Here is a 23,430-nt window from a genome sequence, read left to right as displayed (position 1 = left end):
GCTACCTGCACGTTGCTGCTTCCTGGTACCAGTGAGAGTCTGAAATGCATCCTGTACTTTTGCCTTTGAAAGTGGGATCATTGCCGTAGTACTTGTGGCAATCTTTAAGTGTCCTTACAGTATGGGGGAATGGAAATGCTCTGAGTTGAATTACTTGCAGATGGAAAGTTTTTAGGACAAGCACTTTGTGAATATGCCTAAACGCAGGGTAACAACAGGTAACAAGCACAATGAAAAATTTCCCTTTGGCAAAATTTGTTTTGAATCTCAGCCTGGAACTAAAAAGAGGAAAGACCAAGCCCCCAAGAATAACTTCCTTAATGACCTTGAAGCTATCTCTCTGCATAAACCATTACTAAATTACTCTCTTCTGTTCTTGAGCTCATTTTAGTGGCTTAACAAAAACAGGCTCAAAATCAAAATTTGCTGCTTTCTTCTTTAATGCCAGAAGGTTGGCTGCTCTTGAATGTGGATCAGGTGATGCAAAACACTGAGCTGCTTCTTTGGTATAGAGTTCCCTGGCTACTTTTTGAGTCTACTGAGAGCGGGGGACACAGCTCGGCACGAATTGCATTAAAATATTAATGCATTATTAATTATGCCTGTGATATTAATACAAGAAGATAATGGAATGCACTAAAAATATCTTAAACTATTCAAACTATGGTCACTCTGATTAGCACTGTGGGCTGAGTCCCATCTAAGAAAATGCAGTGGCATCTCCAGCCTTTGGGATCTACAGGGAAATATTGAACATCCCTTTTGCACAAGGAAAGATAACTTTTCATCTGGATTATTATCTCCCTGTGCTTTTAGGAAAAGATAATTTGTTTTTCATCTGTGCTCAATTAATGTGCTTAGTAATAAACCATAACCTACTGAAGGAGTAAGTTCTGTTCTCGTAGATGCTATTGTACATCTACGACTGCATTGATGTTCACTACAGGAGAATGAAAGCAAAATTTGCCCATTTTCCCTTTCAACTTTCTTTAATTGATGCTTTTATGATCTTGTTCTGCTGTAAAGTAGAGGTTACTAGAACTTCATTTCTTTTCCAAGAGAATTGACACAGTGTAATGGTCTTACAGGTTTTGAATGCTCTGGATGAATTGGGTGATTTTCTACATCTGAAATATTCACGGTATTCCAAGTCATCTCATCCCGAACTTTATGAAGAAACTAGGCTTGAACTTGAAGATTAAGTTTTCCACCCATGAAGAGAACATTATGATGCTATGAAAGGGGGGAAAACCCGAAAACTAAAAAATAAGAATGCATTTCTTCCCTTCTAAGGACAATTTTTGTTTCTCAGTTAATTGAAAGGAGGTGAAGCTCGGGTGTTGCATTTTATTGTATCAAATTTCTGTATTCAAGAGACTGAAATATTGATACAGATTTGCCTCCCCAGGAGATCTGTCCTTCTTATGGTATTTTTGATGCAGAATGAATGCATCCATTGATCAAGTTGCTAACGTACAGCTTTTGTTACGGCCCCTTTTTATGAAGAGGCTTCAGATAGTCTTAATTGTGACTGAAATAATAAAGTTTAAAAACTGAATGTATTCCAGTGTAGTATGGTAATATAACTGAGCTTCATCAGTGAGATTGATTTTTATCTGTTAAAGAGCATAAATCAAGATATTGGTGTGGACTGCTACAGAGGAATGAGCAGAAAGTACTTTCTTTAACTAAGTTGCCCTATCATGCATTTCTCCAAGGACAGAAAATGTTAGAAGGTGGCTAATGCTGAGAAGAAGAAAAGTAGCCTGATCACGTATTTCTGAGAGCAGATTATGGGAAAGGGAGAACGCCGCCTCCTCTCCACAGACCCTTTCTTGGCCACTTAAATATACTATAAGCTTTGTAATGTACAAAAATTTGGGCTTAGGCATAAACAGAAATGCTTTTCTGCTAACGTGTTTGACCTACAGTTTATCATCTTATCACAACGTAAGTTCTTCAGCAGGCTTACTCCCTTTTCGTGTAGCAGTAGTAAATAATTTTAATAACCATTTAACTTTCCCGTAAAAACCTTGATCAAAACAGTCAGATACTTGCAGTTCACAAACTGCAGATGACATTTATAGGCCCATTCCCAAGTTTCTTGAACTACTTATGGGCTTAATAAATTCACTAACAAGTACATAATGCTGAAGCTGTTAGTTATACAGAATGTGAAGTTCAAGATGCCATAAGCAGTTCTGCCACCTGTTAAATTGAAAACTCTGCCATTTCTCAATGTGCTAAAGTCATCCACTTAATAACATTTCTTGAAATATTCTTGTCTGTTTTATGCATGTCAGGGGTTGTTTCACTTGTCTAGTTGCAGACTTTTTTGAGTTGTTTGCTTTTCAAATAATTGATTATGTTATCTGAGGGGGGAGATGTCCTTGTCCCCTTTTCCACTGCCTGAGTGACAAATGCTCAAAGATACTTGAAGGAATTGTTACAGCTGGCAGTTTCCCTGTAATGCCTGCAGCAGCATTATTGTCAGGCTTATGTGGCCTGAGTTGCTTGAAGGAGATTGGGGGCTTTTTCCCTTTTTTACAGCATTGAAAAGCAGTTCTGCAGCTTTAAGAATGAACTCCAAACCATTCCACGCTATCAAATGTCATTGTAAACACATCAGATGAGAGATGTTTAGCTTTCTGTTGCACAGATGTACCACACTTTCATGTTCTCTTGAAAGCTGTGGTGTAAACTTAACCCACAGCTGCAATATTAGATTTAAGAACAGAACAATTAAATTGCGGAGTACCAATTACACTATATTACTCCCTGCTTGTTAAAGCAGCTTTCAGGATATAACAAGGCTGATTGGTTATGAGGGCCCATTTTTTGTTGGATTTTTGTTGTTGTTGTTGTGCAAGTTAATAAAAATCCAGTGGTGCTATAACTTTAAGAATTGATTACAACACATTCCATAATATCAAATGTCGGCTTTAGGAAACATATATCAAGGGCTGGGGGAGGACTAAATGGTGTCATATGATTCTTCACGTTGGTAGACGGACTTGAGAAACATTGCAGAGGTGGTAGGGAGCTGTGTTTGTGGATAAGAGCAAACCCACTGTATAAATATTAAAATACTCAAGCACAGGACAAGGAGAAATTAGGAAACCTGAATTTTGTCTTTGAGTAACCTGGCAAATTGTGATGTACAGCTTTGTTACATGCAGGGTGACTGCACTTACTGTGAAGGAGATGGGTTGAGAAATTTCTGCAACCTGTTCCTCAAGGAAAAGTACTGAATTTGATATATTGCGTTGTGATCTCTATTGACGAACATCTGCGGCCAGATCCTCAGTTGACTTCTGACCTTCCATCTTGGGGTATACGGCCATAGTTTATATTTCAGCAAACGTTATTACACGTGCTGTTGCAGGCAACATGCTATTTCCCTCAAAGAGAGGCCTGAGATTGATTAAACTACAGAATGATCACTTTTTGTCCCCCTATAGGGGAATGTTTTCTGTCTAAAGCTGAATTCCTCCTGCCCTCAGAACATTACTCTCTCTCATATTAAGGAGACAGGACAGCTATTTTTCAGAGACTGTCAGCTGATTTATTATATGCTCTCCTCTGATGTCTTCCATCCCTTACACATTAGAGAAAGTACAGGCTGACTATCCCTGGGCTTGGGGACCAGTTAGGGAGAAATCCCCGCTCCACTGGTGCAATAATAACACTCCCAGGAACTTCAGACTTCTGGATTTTCCCCATGTGGCTTAGTTATGGTCTGGCACTGGCTTATCCACCAGAGTAATTTCAGTGGATTTTTTCCAGATTTACATCCATTTTAATAGATTTAGAGTTGATTAGCACTTGGAGACTCTATTTTAACTAGCTTAATTGAAAAACTGATGGAGTACTTATTAGGGAATTAGCACATCTAGCATAAGGATCACATATTTCCTAGAATGTACTCCATCTTCAGGCATGCATGTTCTCAGGAGATATAGCTCTCTGTAATTGTTTTAGAAGGTTTTGAAGAAGAACTGCCTTCAATAAATAAAAATTGCTCAACTTGTCATGTTTTAATCCAGTGGAAATGTAAGTATGAATACATTAACTTTTCATTGGCAAGCTGCAATTCCACGATCTTGTTATCTTACATAAAATCTTGATTGACGTTCATGCTATGGGAAGACTCAAGAGTTGTCTGCTTGACAGAGTATCTGAATTGTTTGCCCTTTCCTGTACCTTTATCCCACCTCATCTTTTAGAAAGCCTTCATTTCCTGAGCTGATTGAACATGTCAGGGTGGTTCCCCCATCCACTGCTCCTGCCTCTTTATATTGTTCTCTCTGTTCTGCTAGTTTCTGTCCTCTGGGTCGAGGGGAGAGCACACCAGCAGCTGCAGAGGGCCTGAAGTGTAACAGTTGGCTTTTTAGGCGTTGCCTCACTCCGCCTGCTTTTCCTGCTATCTTCATCATCTCCTGCAGACTTTAATCTTTCCTTTTGAAATAAAAGTTTCCTGATGATGATGCTAAGTTTCTAAGCTGAACCAAATCTGAGCTGCCCAAGCTGTTGACTCAGGAATGGGCTTGATCTATCACTCATGCAAGTGTAGATGAGGTTAAATCTTGCTTTGAAGTCAATAGTGTTGGTTTAAAACTAGTGCAACCATGAGAGCAACCTGTCAGTGTGAGGTGAGTTGCCTGCATTTATTTCAGAGGGGTTTGAACACTGATGTCTCTGGACTATTTCACAGCCACTACTCTTCACGGGGGACCAAGATATGGGAGTGGATTTATTTCAGGTAGGATTTAAATTTTTTTTTTTCTCTTTTATTTTTTCTCCCAAAATGTGTTTGATTGGAGGTGCATCACATATTTCCCTGTCCTGCTGAGACAGGGAAAAAAATAATGATGTAAGAAAAGCAATCTACACCGAAGGTGTTTATGTACTTTCTAGCCTGCTTAGAAATCCAATAGAGATTCTCTAATATATGATCTGCTTTTTATTTGTGCATAAAGTTTAATTGTTCTTCAAATTAAAACACACATCAGGACCAAATTTTAAAGAAACCACACCACCTGCTGAGAAATGGCAGATCTCATTCCAATATTGGCAGCTGAACATTCAAGCCACCAAATGCATTTTTAAAAAGTATCTAGGTGTTTCCCTCATTTACTCACACATCCAGTGTTGTTTGTGCTCACTGCAGACCAGTCACAAGATAATGAGAACCTCACTCTATCCATTAGTGAGACAGAGCATCAGACCTGTCAGGATGATCCCAAAACCACCAGCCAAGTGACCACACAAAATAATGATTCAGCACTATCAGAATAGGAGTCTGGGGTCTGAATCAGGCTGGTTCCTCAGCAGTTACCTAAGAGGTGAGTGTGTTTCCTTCCACATACGTAGTATGTCACTGACAAGTGACATGAGGGAGCAATGATATATCCATTTGTTTATGAAGAGAAGGCAGGGTAGATAGGGTGCCATAGCAGATGTCCCTGATACTTGGTACTCTATTATGTTTCATAGATCCTTTTTGGAGAGTCACTTCTGCCAGGTGCTGTGCCAAGGCCAACAAGTATTAATTGTTATCAGTATACCTGAGTTCAACAGCTTGTGCTGCAGGGGTAACCGGGTTTGCAGTAATGCTTGGGCCACCATCTATAGAGAATAGTGCTGATGCTGAAAATTGTTCGGAGATCATTCTAGTGCCAACCATGCACAGCATCACTGATGATTGTGATGCTCTCATTGGGCATCATTGCTGGGATGCCACCGCTGGGAGTGGCTGTGGTATGGTGACAACTGCCTGTGCTGCTTTGCCAGGTGTGGCTCCAGGACAGGCATGACAGTCTGTCCTCTTCTTTGCAGATACAGAAGGACATGGCCTGTAGGTCACTCCAGCAGATGAGTTTGTTTCTGGCAAATCAGCTCAACCAGAAGATGTAGCCATGAAAGCAGGACACTGTAGAAAGTCTAGAAAATCGATTCTCACAAGTAAGTCAAGTACTTGCAGTAACAGACGGACATTTTGATATGTGTGACATGGAGCAATGGTGCTAGATGTGATGGGTGACGCTTGCTTTCTTATTACCTCTGTTGAAATTGTCTCAAAGAATTTGCTGTGAACATGAACTGAGTCTAGTATCCTGTGAATGGACCAAGGTATACGTATCCTCCAGTTCCTGGAGCACAGACATGATCTCTCGCACCATGAAGTATTAAGTACCATCGTGTTTGTTGCCCTCTACTTCAGTAGCTCCGTTTCCACTCCCAGTACAGCAAGCGGCAGGGCTACCTGATCAGTTAGCACAGCATAAAGTGGACAGCTAAGCCTATTGGGACCCAATATGACCCTATATGGTCCATGGCACTGCAGTGAGTAGGTGTTTCTTGGCACAGGCTGGCTTTTGCTCTGCTGCAGATAGCCTCTTGTCTGAAGCGGGTTCTTCATCTGTTGACCTCTCCAGCAGCTGTTCTGGAATAGCACAGAAGTGATGAAATCAGTGGGGACATTTCAAAGGCATAGCTTCCCCTGTGTGTTTCCTGGAGCTTGCTCTGACACAAGTATCCTGTGTGTGTCCTACTCTCCCCTTGTTGTTACCACACAAACCTCATGATGACTTGGCTCTCTGCACTGTTCAGAAACTGTTTTGTGCATTGCTGGGGATCCTACTTTCATGTGGGAGCTACTTTTCAAAAAACCCTAACACCAAGGATGCAGCTACTCTCAGACAGAGTGGTCAGAAGAGGCATGATATTTTTCATAGTTCCTGGACCTTCTATTTGCAGTTTTGGCATTTCCCAGTGTGCAGAACATCCTGATACAAACTCTCTGACTCCCACTGCACACTCCCAATACCCATATTTTAAAAATTGCTCAGCAAAGCACTGTAATCTATGGATCAGAGCTCTAAACTGGATGCAAGAGACCCAGTTCTGATTTGTCTCTGCTCTGCTAAGTAATTGCAGATGAGACACATTAGCGTTCCTTGCCTTGTTTTTATCCCTCTGTAAAACTGTGATAAGCGACCCTGATTTATTTGTAAAACACTAAGTTGAACTGATCAGAAGAGCTACAAAAGAGCTATGTGTTGTTATTATCTGAGTGATCTTTTAATTTCCACATCTCAGAACTTCTCCATTAATCCTGTAAAAGTCACGAGTACTCTGTTTACCAGATCTAGCGTACAAGACAGTACAATGATGAAGACTAATTATAAATCATAGAAAAAATTTCTGGAAAACAGATTCTTTTAACATTTCCATTCTGTGCAGGCTTTGTCAGTGTCTTACTACAATGATGCCAGTTGGATTAGGAAGCTTTTTAAAATGTGAATTTATCTTTTCAAAGATTTGTAGCCAAGCCTTTCCAGTTTGTTAAAATCTAATTAGTGTCTGCTTGTTAATATGATGTTCATTGATTTTTAAAGTACACAGACTTCAAAGCTAAAAATAAATAAATAAAAAGAGAGATAATTCAAACCAGAGTGGAACAGCTCGGACAGTTTTACTCTTTTGCCAGGATCCCAAAACTGTTGTGTTCAAACAATGCCACAGTTTGAGTGGAAATGTGAAGATTAAATCCAAACCCTCTATGTCAGCTTTTTTGCAAATGACTATCCAGGATTTCAATAAAATGTCCAACCACAACAGATCATGTTGCAGGGATTTTTATTGCTTAATAGCTTGCGATAGTCTCCTGTTTCTCTAACATGTATTATAAACCAATGCACCTAGCAGCTAGTAAGTATAAGTGGAATTTTGGTACCTAATTCTGTTAGGCTCTTTTGAAGAACGATTTGAAATGGACAAAAGAGGAAAGCGTTCACAAAAATGATGGATGGTTGCAAGAAGCCCAGTTGCACATCAGTGTGGTGTGACACGTGATGGAAGGTACATAAGTATGAAATGTAATTTGATCACAGTCATGGAGGAAATGATGCAAGCGCTAAAGAGGCAAGTGGAGGTAACTCGAAATTCAGACGGGAATTCAGAGATGTGACTGAGGAATACCCTGAGAAGACAGCAGAAGCAACACTAGAGCACACCACCTTCTGAAGGAGGAGGCCTGGAGAACAGAAAGGTGGGCAGGGACATCTAGGGAGAACCCTACCCAAGTGCAAGAGAGTGGATGAAATTAGCTAGTGCAGGAGGGATGAAACTGAACAACAAATTTGTTCAACTGGAGAAGGAAAACAATTCAGAGGCAAAGAAGAAAGGAAGGGAAACTACCCCCCAAAGACAAAATGACAAGACGGTAGAGACAGCCAAGATTGAGACTCCACAGGGGAGAATGAAGGAGGAAAGAAAAGACAGACTGATACTCAGACAAGTAGGAGAGAAGAGGAGATCCCACCACACCGGTATGACATGGGTGACTGTGATGGCAGACAGGTCCCCTTGGTTGTTTAGAACAAGGGGGGAACAATGTGGAGCCAAAAAGCAGAGAGATGCCTTGTTCTTCCATAACTAGGGATGCTAGATGTGGACCAGTGGCAAAGAAAATAAGGAAAGCTGGTGGAAACTATGACTGCCTTCTATTCAGGACAAGTGATACTGTGGAAAGAGGTCAACAACAACTCCCATTGGAGAGAGGACGATGCTTTAAGGTACAGATGCTCCAGTAGATTTTCCAGAGAACTACTCCAGTCCCAATGGAAAAATGATAAGGTAATAAAAAGTGATATCCTTCCTCAGAACTAGCTCTCTGAAGGAAATTTGGGCATGTTTGATCACTGAGAGGCAAATAGCTAAAGCAGATTCCTCTCTGAGGGTGGTCTCCATTTGGCCACTTGTGATACTAGCCTTCAGGACTAAAATTGGCAACAGTGAGTAAAGCCAGCTTTCAAGTGTAAAATAGGGAGAAACGGGCACAAGAGCCCTGTCTGATTTTCATGCTGGGTTTTAACAGATGGGAAAATAAATATCTTTGTAGTGAATATAGAATGGGACAATGGACCTCAAAAGAATAAAGGCACACTGACAGCAAAGTATTCATTCTGTGCTGGTCCCAATATAAGAAGATATTTTTTTCTAGAGGTTTTGAAATTGCCATTCACTTTATAATTGTAGATTTACTGTGTGATGCTATCCATGGTAAGCACAGAAGGAGGTCAGCTGTGTGATAACATCTAAGCTTTGATTTCTGTATTGTATACAATATAAGTGTTCTGGTCTCTTTCTGTTCTTTAAAAATCAAGGGGCCACCTAAGTTTTAAAACTGCTTCATAGCCATGCCAGACAGTACTGACAGGAGATTTAGTCAGTGAAAACACTTTACCCGGTGGTAAAAATGAAAGTGAAAAAGGATGGAGAGAAATCATGTTGTTCAGGATTGCCCAAGTTGCTTTAAAAACTGGTGTTTGTGACAATCTCCCAACCTGAGTCTTGTCGAGTCATCACATGAGGCTGCAGACACGGTTTGATTTAAGCTGTTTCAGTAGTAAGTCTTCATTACTTTGGTTCGCTTTGACTTAACAAAGAGCATAGATAAAAGCATGTCTGTAGACAGACAGCAGATAGAAGATCATAAGTAGAAGCAAAGTTTAGACAATGGTAACTTTCAGAACAGGGATGATACTGATGACCACGAGGGAGCAGCAACTGCTTTCTTTGATACTTCTGAAGCCAGCAGGGATATTTGTCCATAGATGCAGCACACTGAATACATTTAAGTCATCTACATTAAGTTTAGATCACCAGCAGCTAAAATAACAGTCAGCGAAGTGTGGAGAGCTCAGAAGTTTTAAATGGGGAGTCAAGATCTTCTCAAAGTCAAATTTGATGTTAAAAATCGTCTTAGAGATTTGCATCTCAGAGGCGTCACTGGGGGGCGTCCTGGGGAAGAGGAGTCGGTAGGGAGAATGGTCTCGACCCAACCGGTTAAGTAATCCTCTCAATATAAGAAATAAGCTCAGAAAAGCTATGCTGTGGTAAGAAAGCAGAGGCATAAAGTGAGAACCGTGAAATGTCAACCTAAGAGAAATGGTGCAAAGGTAATGAAAGCAAATCATAATGGGTCTGTTAGCCATAAAAAGGGAAGCAAAGAATTGAGTCATGATGTAGTGAAGTTGAGGAATTTAATACATATGGCGGCGGCCAAAAAAGTCAAAGATTTGCCTGTGAATCTGCCCTGAGGAGCCCAACATGGTGGCAGAGGTTTGGTGCAGCATTGGCTGGACTGCCCTCAAAATGGAACCTGCAGCACTGAGAGGTAAAGAGCAAAGGAGCGAGGAATCGAGAAAAGCAAAAGGCAATGTTGGAAAGACTTAAAATAATTAAAGGAAGAGGAGATAGCATGGATTCAGACACCCTAAAAATCATTGATAGAGGGGAACTGAAGACCTGTAAGGGTGATCAAGAGCTTGCTTAGGCAACACACAATGAAAACTTGCCCATGGAAGAGAAGTTGTAAGGTGGGTCACAATCAGTCAGCAAAGGATTAGATAATGCACTCAAGGGAACAAGGCAGAGATAAAGTGATGCTAGGTGTGGGGGATTGGATTTGAGGACCCACGAGGCCCTGTCCAGCTTAATAATCTATGATTCCATGGAGACAGCAGTGAAAGACCTGCATTGTCTCCCTGAGAACTAATTTCGTTAGGTATGGGCTTAGGTCACGTATTACAAATAGGTCTCTTTTATGTAGGATTCTGGTTTGGAGTTTGCAGTGATTGATGGATTCATTAAAACATCATCACTGAAACGGACAAGAATTTTCTGTTTAAAAATAAATAAATGACGACAGAAAAGGCAAAACAGCCTTCTGCTTTTCTTGTTGATTCTCCCTGCAGCTTAATAAGGTTCATGAGACTGCTTGATGGGAGAGAGAGGAGACAGGATAAGAAAGGATTAGCAAGGGATATCAGCATCTCATTTAGATCTTTGGCTACCTGATTGCTCTTAAATTCTACCTCCCAGTATCTTTCTTTTTGTTTTTCTGAATGTCACAGAAACATCATTCTGGTGCCAAATAATATTTATACCATGATCTCTCATTTGCTCTGAAAAAGGTACTTGGCCAGATTCTCAGGTAGTTATAACTGACCTTTATTCTACAGATGTAAGCAGAGTTGCACTTGAAGATCCAGCCCACTGGATTACTGCTTGTACAGCTGTGCTGTCTTTTTAAAGCCAAATTAGTCGGTATAGAAAGATTTTCTCCACAGAATTTGGCTGTCATCCTTGTGACAGTATGTTATATTTTCAAGTAGATCCCATGGGCCAAATTAATTGTAGTATTTTACTGATGTCAGTGATGTTACCCCAAGTGTGAATTTGGCCCCATTGTTCTAAGGCTAATAGAGATTTTTTTTAATGAAAGTGGATCATAAAATATTCTCAGATTTTCATCTGGTTTTGCTTATAGTAATTATCCTTTCCTGGAGCTGAGTAGTAAAGAAAATATTCATATTCTCCAGTGTCTGGTATAAATTGCAGTGCTTGTTTGCTGCAGCCCAAGACACAAGCTACGGACAGAAATGGATGCATTTGCCCACGTGTGTATGGACAGAGTTAGCCACTTTCTCCACATGAGAAGCAGCACGGCAAAGGCTTTTAACGTACTCTAGTATCAGTGCTGTATCAATGAAACTCATTGATTTTCAGTGGCTCTTTATGCTTTAGAAGGAAACTCTTCTGGCAACATATGCATCAAGGTAACATTGATGTAATGTTTCTCCTTTGTAATTAATGGAGGAAAAAGACATGTTCTTTTTAACAGTCTTCCATTTTTAAAAAATAATATCTGTAAGGCTTGAAGAATTCATACTGCAAGAGGGAGCCAGCATATTTTCTCTGACAGCTTGCACCCAGTTAGGTCAGAGAAGACGTGGGATGTGATTACAGTAAAATTAGCTGAACCAGGTAGTTATTACAGGTGGTTCCTACTCCTGATCTGAATAACACATCTGAGGGAAAGCGCAGTTGGGACTCCACTGCTATCATTTTGGAAAGAGAGGCTGACTATCTCTGCCTGGCCACTGATGGATTGCACTCGCTGTGTATCACAGCTAGTGCTCCCAAATTTGTGTTGGGTCAAGTCTTTGCAGAAATGTCAAGAACCAGAGGGTCTGGTTGAACTATTGTGTCCCTGTTCAGCACAATCTTTCCATTACAAATTTGAGGAACATCAATGAAAAAGCTTAAGTGAATGTAGGACGTGTCCTGAAACACCATATAAGGAGTAGAAGAAACTTTACAGGGCATAAATTTATTTATAGCAAACCTTAAGGCGCAAAGTCTACAGCTGGAGTTCTCCATCCCTCTCTGAACCACTGGGATTCCTCACATACTCTTGCTGACCAAACCTTTTGGTCAATTTTATGTTGCCGTGGAATAGTCGCCGAACAGGAGTGCTCTTGATTTACAGAAAGGCATCAAATAGTTTAAGACTTTGACCTCCTGAATAAATGTTTAAAGAAATAGGTGTGAAACTGAAGGATGTGGAGCTGGTACTGCCTCTCAAGCTTAAGGAATCTGTCTCTGCAGGTGCATTTGAGGCTTCATCTGGGGAAACCAACCTTCAGAGTCAGAACTGAAAGAAACCATGGTGCCAAATGAGTTTTTTCTATCTGAGCTCAGTGGCCACTTTCCTAATGCACTCCAGCAGGGTATCTGGCCCTCTGGGTGTTTAATGAAGAATAAAGACCAGCTCTACCTCTGTGGTGTTGAGAGTAGGAGTTATTCTTGAAAGAGAAATGCTGATATTGGATCAGCCCTGAAAGTACTGGTGAAAGCTATTCTGTTATTATGCAATTTCCTTTTCCCTCTGTTGTGAGTAGGGGTGGAAGAAAATGCATGGAGATTGACCCTATGCCCATGCAAACAGTGTATTTGTGAAAACCATACTTCCTGATGAAAGGAAATAATGTCCTAAGCAAACAGATATGATGCACCCTAACAAAAAAGACAAGAGGGATCTCTAACTGTAGTTTACGTCTTTTTTTCCACAAGAATGAGGGAAAGCAGCTGAATCTACTGTATGTTTTTCTGGAAATCTCTGGGGAGTCTCTTAAAGACAGATCATTAACCAAAGAGGTCTCTCTTGCTGGATTTCTCCTAATTCAGTGTCAATGTTTAAGTACCCTTTTTCTTCCAGAGTTAAGGACCTCATTTCAGATGGTTTTAGTGTCAAAGACAGGCAGAATTTTCAGTAGAATAAATTTCTCTCCAGTATATGTAGGAGAAATGTCAACTGGACATAGCTGCGTGTACTTCAGGGCATACTTCATGCTGTTTCTCAAAGCTGTGTCTACTGACTACTGCTCCTTGGTGTCTAGGAACTCCCTTTCTTTGCCATCTGTTTATCTGTCTTCAGAGAGCACTTTGTGACTTCAGTGCAACTCTACTGTCCCATTAAAATGGCTCCATGTATGCACAGCCTTAAAATACAGAAGTGTGAAGGAGGAGAGAGTTCATTTACTGTGGTAAGGAAAAGCCAAGACCATCTCTCTCTAAGCCTTTAAAATTAGGTTGAGAAAAAAATTAGAAAAACACATCTGCTGTCAAAGACAGTCTCCTAGTGATGTCTTCATGCAGTGATGTTTTCCTGATGGATGAATAGTTGTCTCCATTTTTAACAGGTGTGGTGATGCCCTGTTACCCTTAAAAATGGTGGAAGCTGGAGCAAAGCTTTTCATAATGAAACTCGAAACTAGGTAAAACTGCCTACTTTAGGAGGTCTAATAAAATCCTGCAATTCAGGCCAGTTGTGCTGCTATTTGCAAGCTGAGGCACAGTTTAGCACGAACGCAGGAAATTTACTGTAACAGGTGGAAACCAGGCAGCGCTTGGCAGTGCCACATCATGCTGCTGCTGGAGTCAGCGCAACCCAGTAATTCGACACTGGAGATCTTAGATGGACATGAAGTGCAGAAACTGAATGTAGTTCTAAGGGAGCTGAATGCATCAGAATCAAAACCAGGACAGGTTACTAATCCACAGAAACAAATAATATCCTTTCCCATACTGATCTGGTTGAAACCAAGTGTTATGATGTTGTTTCCCAGCCTCAAGGTCAAGATTTTTTCCTCTTGCTTACAACAGTTCGTACTTTATATCAACATCTCTTGTGGACACCCTTACTTCATGAAGTGCTAGGGAAATTCCAGAGAGCTAGAAGTGAACAAATGTTTCATTATATTAGAAGGATGAAGAAGGTGACCCTCTTCTCCCAGCCCCCCCCCCCAAGTAAATATAGGCCAATTAAGCTGATGTCAGTTCTGAGGCAACTGCAAGGAAATCAGACGCACAGAATAGTCAACATCTAGTCAAGAGATGGTGGCAGAAATGACACCAGTCAGTATAGTTTTGATAATAAAAATGACAGTACAAAATAGTTTTAAAAGTCACTACCCAAAACGTAGCACATACTAAATGAGTAAACTGATATATCAGAACAGAAGGGTATCAGGAGGGTATTTTTATCAAGTTCTTGCAATGATTTGTTCTTGCCCCCAGGCTATTCCTTATTGTTATCGAGGAGTCAAAAGAAAAAATAAATAAATTAGCTGCTGGAAAAGTTGCAGATACGCTGTAGTGGTAAATAAACAAGACGGGTCAAGTCTGCAACGCAAACTGTAGCACTTGTTAAAACTAGACTCCTCTAAACATGTGTTTTAAAACAGCAAAATGCAAGGTCATATATTTGAGAACAAAGACTACGGATGACAGTTTACATCCTGGAAGCTGTGACTGTGAAAGCCTTGGCCCAGATAACAAAGCCCACAGCCTGTAATACATACATGCGGAGAGATTAAATCCAATCCCAGCCATTCTAAAATCTGTTTGTGTTAAATCTATAGAATCGGTCGTCCTTGTTAGCCAGACCATTCAGTTCTCAGCCACTGTGCAGGCTTCAGTGAAAGTTTGCCTGCCTGGGACAATTTTTCCCCATTTTCCCACTAGCTGGAAAAAGGCAGAGGGTACCTGATTTTGAACTTGAAACTTAGTTGGTTGTTCTCCCTCTGAAATGCCTTATCTGCAGTGAATGTCCTGTATTTGTGAACATTGCCAGTTATCACACCAATTACGTGATGAAGGGTCTAGTTTTATGGCAGCTCTGCCAATTGTAAGTGAAGAAAGAAGGCCCTGTGGAAACGAGAGAGTTCAAAACATAACTAAAGATCTGTCGGATAAATGGTGGTGTTGGATTGGAAAGATCACTCTGTGTTCCTGGAGCTCATAAATGCTTCAAGACTGAGTAGTTCAGATTGTTCTTCATTTTACGTAAGAAAGAATTTGTCAGGTATTCAGATGGTAAGAAATGCCAGGATTAAGGTTAACTCTGCAAAAATTTATTTTGCACAGTAATTTTCCTTGTGAGTGAGAATTAAGATAGCGTCTCATTGCATGACTGCTATTGATTTTTCCATGGGTCCCCTACCTTACTGATTTGCTGTCTGCATTATTTTAAATACAGGCGCCTCAGTTCTGTCTGACTTCTGAAAATGCAACATGAGCTGTAAATCACTGGGGTGATCTTGGAAAACATCCTCCCGTTGAGTCATCACTGAGCCGGTAAGCTGCCAAAAATGAGCATCAGCCAGCCCCACAGGTGGGGATATACCAAAGTAGGGAGCCAGAAGGGATTTCTTTACCCTCTTGGACTTCTCACCCTCCTCCATATAACGCCAGGGTGCTATTTCAAAGCCTGAGCAGGATGGATTGGGGAGAGAGAGGACTAGCAGTGATGGTGAGCAGAGCTTCTTGGCTGGGCTGCAGGGTGAGAATAGGCCATGCTACGATGATGGGTGTTGGGAGTTTTGGTCTTCAGTCCAGAAGCAGCCTGGCTGTTACAGTGCTCTTTGCTGATGGTTCTCATTAACTGTAGGAGAAGCTGCAATGCTCTGCGCTGGTAACAATCAGGCCCTTTCTATGGAGGTGCTAACTTGTGACCTGTGGGCACAAACTTTGGTACAAATATTGGGGAAATGTATTGTTAAACTCTAGGAAGAGGTAGCACACACATACACAGTTGCCCATGTTCATCTGACTAGGAACGCTCCAAGCTCATGTAATCTGGACATTCATCTGCTTGTTGGTAAAGTGGTCACTCCCTCCCTCAGAGCAGGGCTGCAGTCTTTGCATTATTCACTGGAAGTGGCATTTTTTCCTCTCTGGAAAAGGCCTGTGGCTGGTGATTTACACCCTTTGCCAGACCACCCTAGTTAAAGTTTCATGTCTTTCCAACACGGGTGAATAGCATCCCTTTTCTGCACCTTTTGGTGAAGCTGAATTCCCTCTGTAACCATAATGCTCCGCATTCCTGCTGTACCATTCCTTGCTTTCTGTGAGCAACAGCCTGTCCCTCCTGCTGGCCTGGTTGGCATCAGTTAGCTCAAATCCAAATAACAGCACAGCATTTTTACTGAAAGGACCTCAGAGATCAATCAAACCTCTTATAGCTCCTATGTACAGCAGTAAAATAAAAACTGAGGTACAGGCTGGCAAAGCAGCTTTTTTTTTTTTTTACCTGTTTTGGACTTTTTAGATGAACTGTAACATTAGGTATTCTCTCAGAAGGTGGCATGTCACAGAGCCTAACTGCTCTTGCCTCTTCCTTGTTCTTCAGGTTGCAACTTTCTAGAAGATCTGAGCTATCCTCTTCTAAGCATTGTCCTAGCATAAGAAGTGATTGGGGATTTTTTTAATTAAAATGCCTCAAAGTGCTAGTTTTCTCAAGCAAGTGGATTTGGCTTTCTAACAAAGTATGGCCGTGAGAGCCCTCCCTGCACAGACTTTTCTTCTTTTACTGTCTTCCAAGCTGCTTTGCCCTGCTACAACTCTTGTGTTGCAAAGGCAGGAAGGCTCCTGGATTTCCTGCCTTTACTACATGAACATCACTTAGCATCCAGACAGAAGACTTGTTCAGGATGAAAACAATATTGAATCTTGCAGGTCTCATTTATTTGAGTAAAACATCTTTCTTTTCAAAGTGCTTCTCTTTAGCTTTCATTTCCTGTGCACAGAGTAGCTTTGTCTCGAGTACAATAATTAAGTTGTTGACCTTCCTTAGAGGTCAAACATAGCTTCCCTTTAGAGGAAGATAAAAACAAGCAATAGTAGATACTTTGACTGGCCTAAGATACTTGGTCTGCCTATCTGCGATGTTGCTGTAATTTCTGCTGGATGTTGTTACCAAGATCATTCAGGATGAGATGCTCTTGATCCATTTACTTTGGTAGGTACACAGGATTTACTAAAGTTGTCTTTCCCCCATTCTTTATGAGAGAAATAAATATTCCATTATAACTACATCGAAGGGTGTGAGGTAGGATGTGTATGCTCTAATGAGACTGCTTCATGTGATTTTAATATGGCCTTTCACTCTTTTTAATGATTTTTTTTCTCTAATCTTTTAGAGACTGGTTTTCTTTTCCAAGATCAAAGATAACAATGGAGAAGTCCAGATGTCTTCATGCATTATACAAGCCAAATTGCCATTCTTTTTATATTGCTGCTCTTCTTGTGTGTAAACAAATTTAAGTTCTCCTCCTTTTAAAATTGTTTGTTTAATTCTTGTTTATTTGTTTTTAAGTATGACTGCTAATTGATACTAGTGTTCATAATAGTTCCATGTTAGATTCCACATAGTATATGAGATCATGTCAGCAGTTCAGTTCCCAGTAGCTGTGCCTGTGTGAGTAAGCAAGGCACTTGGATTATCTGATTAGTCTCTGTAAGTATTAGCAGTGAGTTTGACTTCTTTTATATAGAAATTCAAGATTTTGCCCATAGTATGGAAGATCAGGGGGAACACGCTATTCTTTAGAAACCAGGCAAGAAATAGAAATCTCTCCAGGTGGAAGAAATCAATTAATTCCAGTGATTTGAGGCTTTATTGATGATTTGTGCAAGTGGCAATAGATGCTGGGATCGTACAGCATGCAGGAGGAAGGAAAAGCAAATATAGGCACTTCATCCCCCATACTGGAATAGGCTGGGCCAGCCTTAATACTTTGAATTATTAAACCTTCTGTTCTAAACCTTCAGATTCCTAATACCTTTCTTATTCCTCCAGAAGCTTCCTTCCAGCCTTTAGAGTTCCTTTTCTCTGGTGCAGACAGTAAAATTAAGTCTGAAAGTGCAAGCATGTATATGGCCATATAAAAAGCTCAAATGTACATGTACTCTTGAAAGCAAAAGAGCTAAGTCACATCACAGCTGAGACCAAGCATTCACTCCATCTCTTGCTGGTGTGGCACTTCATAGCAATCCCTTCCTCACTCACCAAAACCCTCACATTCATCCTACTGTCCCATCATGGTGAATCAAAGTTAAAAATGCCTTAATGAAAGGGGGGCTAAGTGGAAAAAGGCCTAAGCAAAGCATTTTTTTTTTGTTCAGAAGCAAAAGAGCAATGCTGGTATCTAATTTTGGACCCCTGGGAACTGCCTTGATACTGAAGTGGTCAGCGCCATGTAAAAACTTAGCGAGAGACTAGTATTCTCCACTGCCAACAGGCGTTCAGACTTGTGTGGGCACCCCTCAAAACCCCTAAGTAGAAGCTATGGTTGCAGTCCTTTCAGCCATTTTAGGACTTTGTAGGTAAATGTGGTCCCGCGGCAGCAAAAGGCAGTTCTGTTTTTAATAAAGATTAAAAAATATTTTTGAATGACCCTCCTTGTTCCTTACTATTATACGGTATTAAAATATAAGAGCACAGCCAAGGAGAATAGAAAACAAAGAGAAAAGCCTTTAAAAAAAATTCCACAATTTTATATCCTTTCCCTACTAACCCACCACAGAATTCAAGGGTGGGGGATTCGAGGGCTGAAAGAATCTTCATATGGTGCCAGAAATTCCCCACAGATCTCTCTGGTCCCTCTGCGTTTGGCTATTTAAAGCAAACACATTGTGTTTTAGAGGCTAGTTTAGATCCATTTTCCATATGAGGAGGTGGGATGTAATTAATTAGCTGTTCCTTTGATTTCTAAGTATCACATGTACATTTCATAAGGGCATGTACTTTTGACAGAGGCTAGAAAAGGGAAATAAAATACAAGCTGCACCGCTTAAGTCTTCTGGGTACAAATGATGGATCAGCAGGGGATTATCATGTGTATTTTATTGCTACCAATGCTGATTGAGTCACATGAGTGTTAATACAAACCTAAGAAAAAAATCTGGATGAAATCACAGTAACAGAGTTTAAAGTGTTTATTTTAGTCATAATTGCACTGTTTTTACATAAATGTCTTTGATCTGTAGGTTGAAAAGAGGCAAAGCCAGTAGTCCACAGTAGAAGTAACCAAAGATAAACTTCTCTGTCGAGTTTAAGAAAATCAAGTCCGTAGTCAGAGATACACACATGGACATATACAGTGGGGAGGTGAAACCCAGACTCGAGCATGCAAAAAATACAATTCATTGCCATTTCAGCTAATGAAGTCCCTTTTCTGGATTTCATAGTGACTGCATTTATTTTAACCTTTACATGGATCATCTACTAGAGGAAATCCAGTGTAACAAGGCAGTCATATAAAATAAGGGAAAAACCTTTACACCTCCCATCCAGCATGACAAAAATAAATAATAATGCTCCCAAACTGGCAGGGCCAGCTAAGTCCTTCAGGCTCTTTATCAGCACAGAGGTCCAGCTGCCCTCGCTCCATGGCCCTGTTGGCCACAGGTGGTCCTGGAGACCCCTCAGAGGGTCCCCTCCAGACTGGGAGCCAAATTTGCCATCACAATGGCAATTTGGTGCCTACGTCGATTTAACAAATTGACCAAAATGCCTCTGTCTTGCAGATGCAGTGAAGTCCTGGGTGTCTGCTCTCCTACCAGGAGAAAATTTGCTCATCAACCTACAGACCTAGGGAGCTGCAGCACCCAAGCGACTGGCCTGTGACCTCTTGGGTCGGGGAATGAACCAGAATAAATAAGCCCCATAGTCCCATTTATCTCTTTCTTTCTTTTTTTTTTTTTTTCCCTTCCCTCCCACTTCCCCCCGCAAGCTAAGGAACATCTCCTAAGTGAAATGCTTGCAGACTGAGGACATAATGATACTGTTTAATTGCACAAGCCCTTTGTCATCTTTATCTCTACCCAGAGGAGAGAGGAGTTTGTAGAGGAACTATTGCCTTTTTGTAGCTGATATAGCTGGCAAAACAGCCTAGATTTCTGTCGCGCAAGCCCTTTCTCAGGTCCATCTTTCACCGGAAAGCCAAACGTGTTTAGTGTATTCAGTGGGTCCCTCCCCTTATATTTGGTGAAAATGTATGAGCATTATTGCATGACTGTTCTTTTCTTTATTTTTTTTCTTGTGCAGTTTTCCAAAAGGATTCCTGGAGGGTTTCGCGCAGGCTGACTCTCCCAAAGCCACCTCTGAATGAGCAGAGGAAAAGGCAGGTTCCTTTCTGAGGTGTTTTAGAGCCAGACCCTACCACAACTGCACCAAAATGCTCTCGTGAATAATTCCCCTCTCACTCAGCTCCAGGGGGGACACAGGGATGCTATAGGCTCATTTGAATCCTCCCATCAGTCTACTGTCCCATGCACTGTTGGTATATCCATGCATGTTATTGCAAAAGTGAATCACACTGTAATGACAAATGTTTCAAAAACAAAGCTATAAAATTCTTAACCCAGTTATTAACTTTAAATGAATTGTTTAGGTTGTTTCCTTCCACACACTCCACCCCCGTTAACTTATTCTTGAGGGGAATGTATTTATGGACCCATGTGCTTCTCACATGGTTGAGGCTAAAAATAACTTCAGAAACTGATTCCAGCTAAAACTTAATTTAAAATCCAGTTTGCCAGCCTAACACAGACTATAACTGGTTTCTTAGCCTGGCTTCTTTATTTGTAATGATAGCCTTGACCAGTTTTTTGCGTGCTGATTAGTTCTGGACTTTCTATACTCTACTTCTATTTAATGTTTTTTATATATATATATAAAAAAAATATGTGTATGTGTGTATACACACACACACACACATTCCTGAGCCTAAGGAAACCCCCCAAACGACACACAAAATTTACTTTCTCTGTATGGCGTGGAATTCCACTTGGGCAACAGGCAAACTTACTTTCTCTCATAAATGCACGTGTACATTGTGGAGACAGGCAGAATCAGCCCATGTTTTTTGTTTGGTTTGGTGGGGGTTTTTTGAGAGAGGCTTATCAGACGTCGCAAGTATATTCTTTAAGTTCTGTACTGTTTTTCCCAGGTTCTTTTTGTCACTGATTGGCAGATCAGATGCTTCAAAATGTCTGAACCTTCATGGGTCAAATCCTTCTTCCGTTTAATTCAATATGAGTTTTGTCACTCATTTTAAAGCCAAGACTGTAGCCCATAATAGACAATTATGCAATCCTTGGATGAAAGGGATGTTTTCTCCTTGCCCTAGATAATTAAGTCCAATGGAGAATCTTTCCATTCCCATCACTAGTTGTTTTCTTTTAATTGGTCTTGAGATTACTGTGTCCTGAGCTCCAAGGGTTGAAATCCTTTAGAAAGGAGGTTTTCAGCCTGTAGCTTATGAATCTGTGGGGCAGCAACAGGCAGCTAAGAAAATCAAATGTATTGTCAGTAGGCCCAGGAACTGCACAGGGATCTACGTGTCTACTGTAAAAAAGGTGCAGCAGTCTGCATTAAAAACTAGATGGAAGACCACTGATTTTGCTAATGTTATGCTACCTGTGGAAGATATTTTGGTCTCATAAAAATGCTTAGATTTGTGGAGAAGTTCTTTGTTGTTCTGGTTTCAACATTTTTCTGCCTGAATCACACTACTCATTTCTACAGTGCTAGGCATTATTTATTAAAAAGCATCCTCCTTCAGAAGTCATGCCATTTAATGATGCTGCATCCTCTCTGTCCAATAGCATGGAAGAGGTCGTTTCCCTTCGTGTAAACCACTTTGCTATTTTAACTAGACATTATTCTGTCCACTGGTGTGTTGGCTCCCTTCCTTCCTTTTGGTCTTTCTAGGTCCCTTCTCACATGGGAAAGTTCCCTTTACCCTGGTTGTCATATGGAATTTTTGATCTAGTGGTTCCTAGTTTTGATATAGAGTTATCACTTAAAACACTAACTGAAATGACACCAAGAGAATATTTTCAGCATTATTTTCTCCCCATCCTTCACAGCTTTTTCTTCTGAGCACTTCTCCCCAAGCAACAGTCAATCGTCCACGTTGGCACCCAGGTTATTAAGGTTCCCTTAGCATCAAGCAATGCATGTCAGTATTTTTGCACCATAATTTCTGCTACATTTTTCTACTCTTTCTTCATTGTTGCATTGTCTATTTGGAATGGAGTTTGTTCCTATTTCCCTTCAAGTTTGTTTAGCTTTATCAGTTTTGTGTTATCTGCCAAATTTAGCACATCACTTCTCAGTTTTTATATACACACACACACACACATATATATGTATGTATGTATTGCACTTTTTAAGAAATTTTTCCTCTTTAAATCATTTTCAGTTGGTGGCAGAATTTTGCCCTTTCAACCATAATTGCTCGGTTCATTTAATAATCTCTAGTGAGAGTCTTTCTGCAAGGCCAAGCAGGCTTTGTTATTTTGCTGAAACAGTCAAAGAATGCTAGTGGACTGCAGAGGTAGCGTATCTCTTTTCATGTTATGCTTGCAGTCTTTTATTTCTTTAATGATCATGTCAACTATTTTACTTGGTACTGATGTCTGCAATAAGTAGATGCCATTATAGATATAACCACTGCACTGCATGAACCAGAGCTGTTTGTAGTCTAGCTGCTTCCAAGAGGATTGCCATGTGTTTTCTAGAGGCAGAATTAAAGCTGCCATACTTAACTCATTTGAAAAGATATTGCAGCCTTGATGATCACAAGAAGGAGACAAAACAGAGAAATTTAAGCATTTACACATTCATTTTCCTCCAAGATGGTTAATGCTGTCTGGTTTATGGTAGTTTATCGGGCAATCTTATAACACAGGTGAGTAACCCTGGAGCTGGGTTCAGGCTCAGCACCCCTAGCCTTGGCTGACATTTTTGTCTTCTAATGCACCAACAATCAGCAGCTTTTAGTTTCACACACTTCCAGTTGATCTCTTCAATCCTAACAGCTCAGATTGTATTATTAGCCAGGAATGACCATGCCTTCCAGTCCTTTTATATCCTATATCTATTTTACACATAGATTTTCTATCTATTTCAGTTAGGGGGTATGATTTTTTTGGTAACTGAAACTGTTAAATCAGTGAAAGCCCTAATGAAGGTGAGGTTAACAGCAAAAAGTGCTTTATACTTGTTTTATAGATTATTCGTGCAGATTGGAACACACTTTATGTTTGCGTTGTCTCTATCTGCAGAGAGAGGGCAGTTGCACCGCAGTATTTAAGTTAAATGGGTACAAAACCGTGCGTCCTTTCGCCTCAAGGAACCATTGTGAGTTAAAAGGGTAGAAATCAGATTTAAAGCATTTCAGTAAATGCATGCTAAAAACGAGCGTTTAACACGAAATTATTTGTTAG

At 40.5% G+C, this 23,430-nt stretch overlaps 1 protein-coding gene across 1 annotated transcript in view; it reads left to right on the top strand.

Annotated features, from left to right (window-relative positions):
* The window catches only part of SPTLC3 (serine palmitoyltransferase long chain base subunit 3), a gene marked incomplete at both ends in the record, with an annotated part of 84,272 nt that extends 83,070 nt beyond the window's left edge, over positions 1–1,202 (top strand). The window contains one exon of the mRNA XM_081997526.1: positions 1,089–1,202. Within this exon, the coding sequence (XP_081853652.1) occupies positions 1,089–1,202 (114 nt within the window). The remainder of the gene's footprint in view (positions 1–1,088) is intronic.
* Between the last annotated feature and the right edge of the window lie 22,228 nt (positions 1,203–23,430).

This window comes from Phaethon aethereus (assembly GCF_964289735.1).
Source record: "Phaethon aethereus genome assembly, chromosome: 3".
Taxonomy (NCBI): domain Eukaryota; kingdom Metazoa; phylum Chordata; class Aves; order Phaethontiformes; family Phaethontidae; genus Phaethon; species Phaethon aethereus.
Note: the sequence above shows the minus strand (reverse complement) of the source record. Positions and strands in the feature narration are given on the sequence as shown.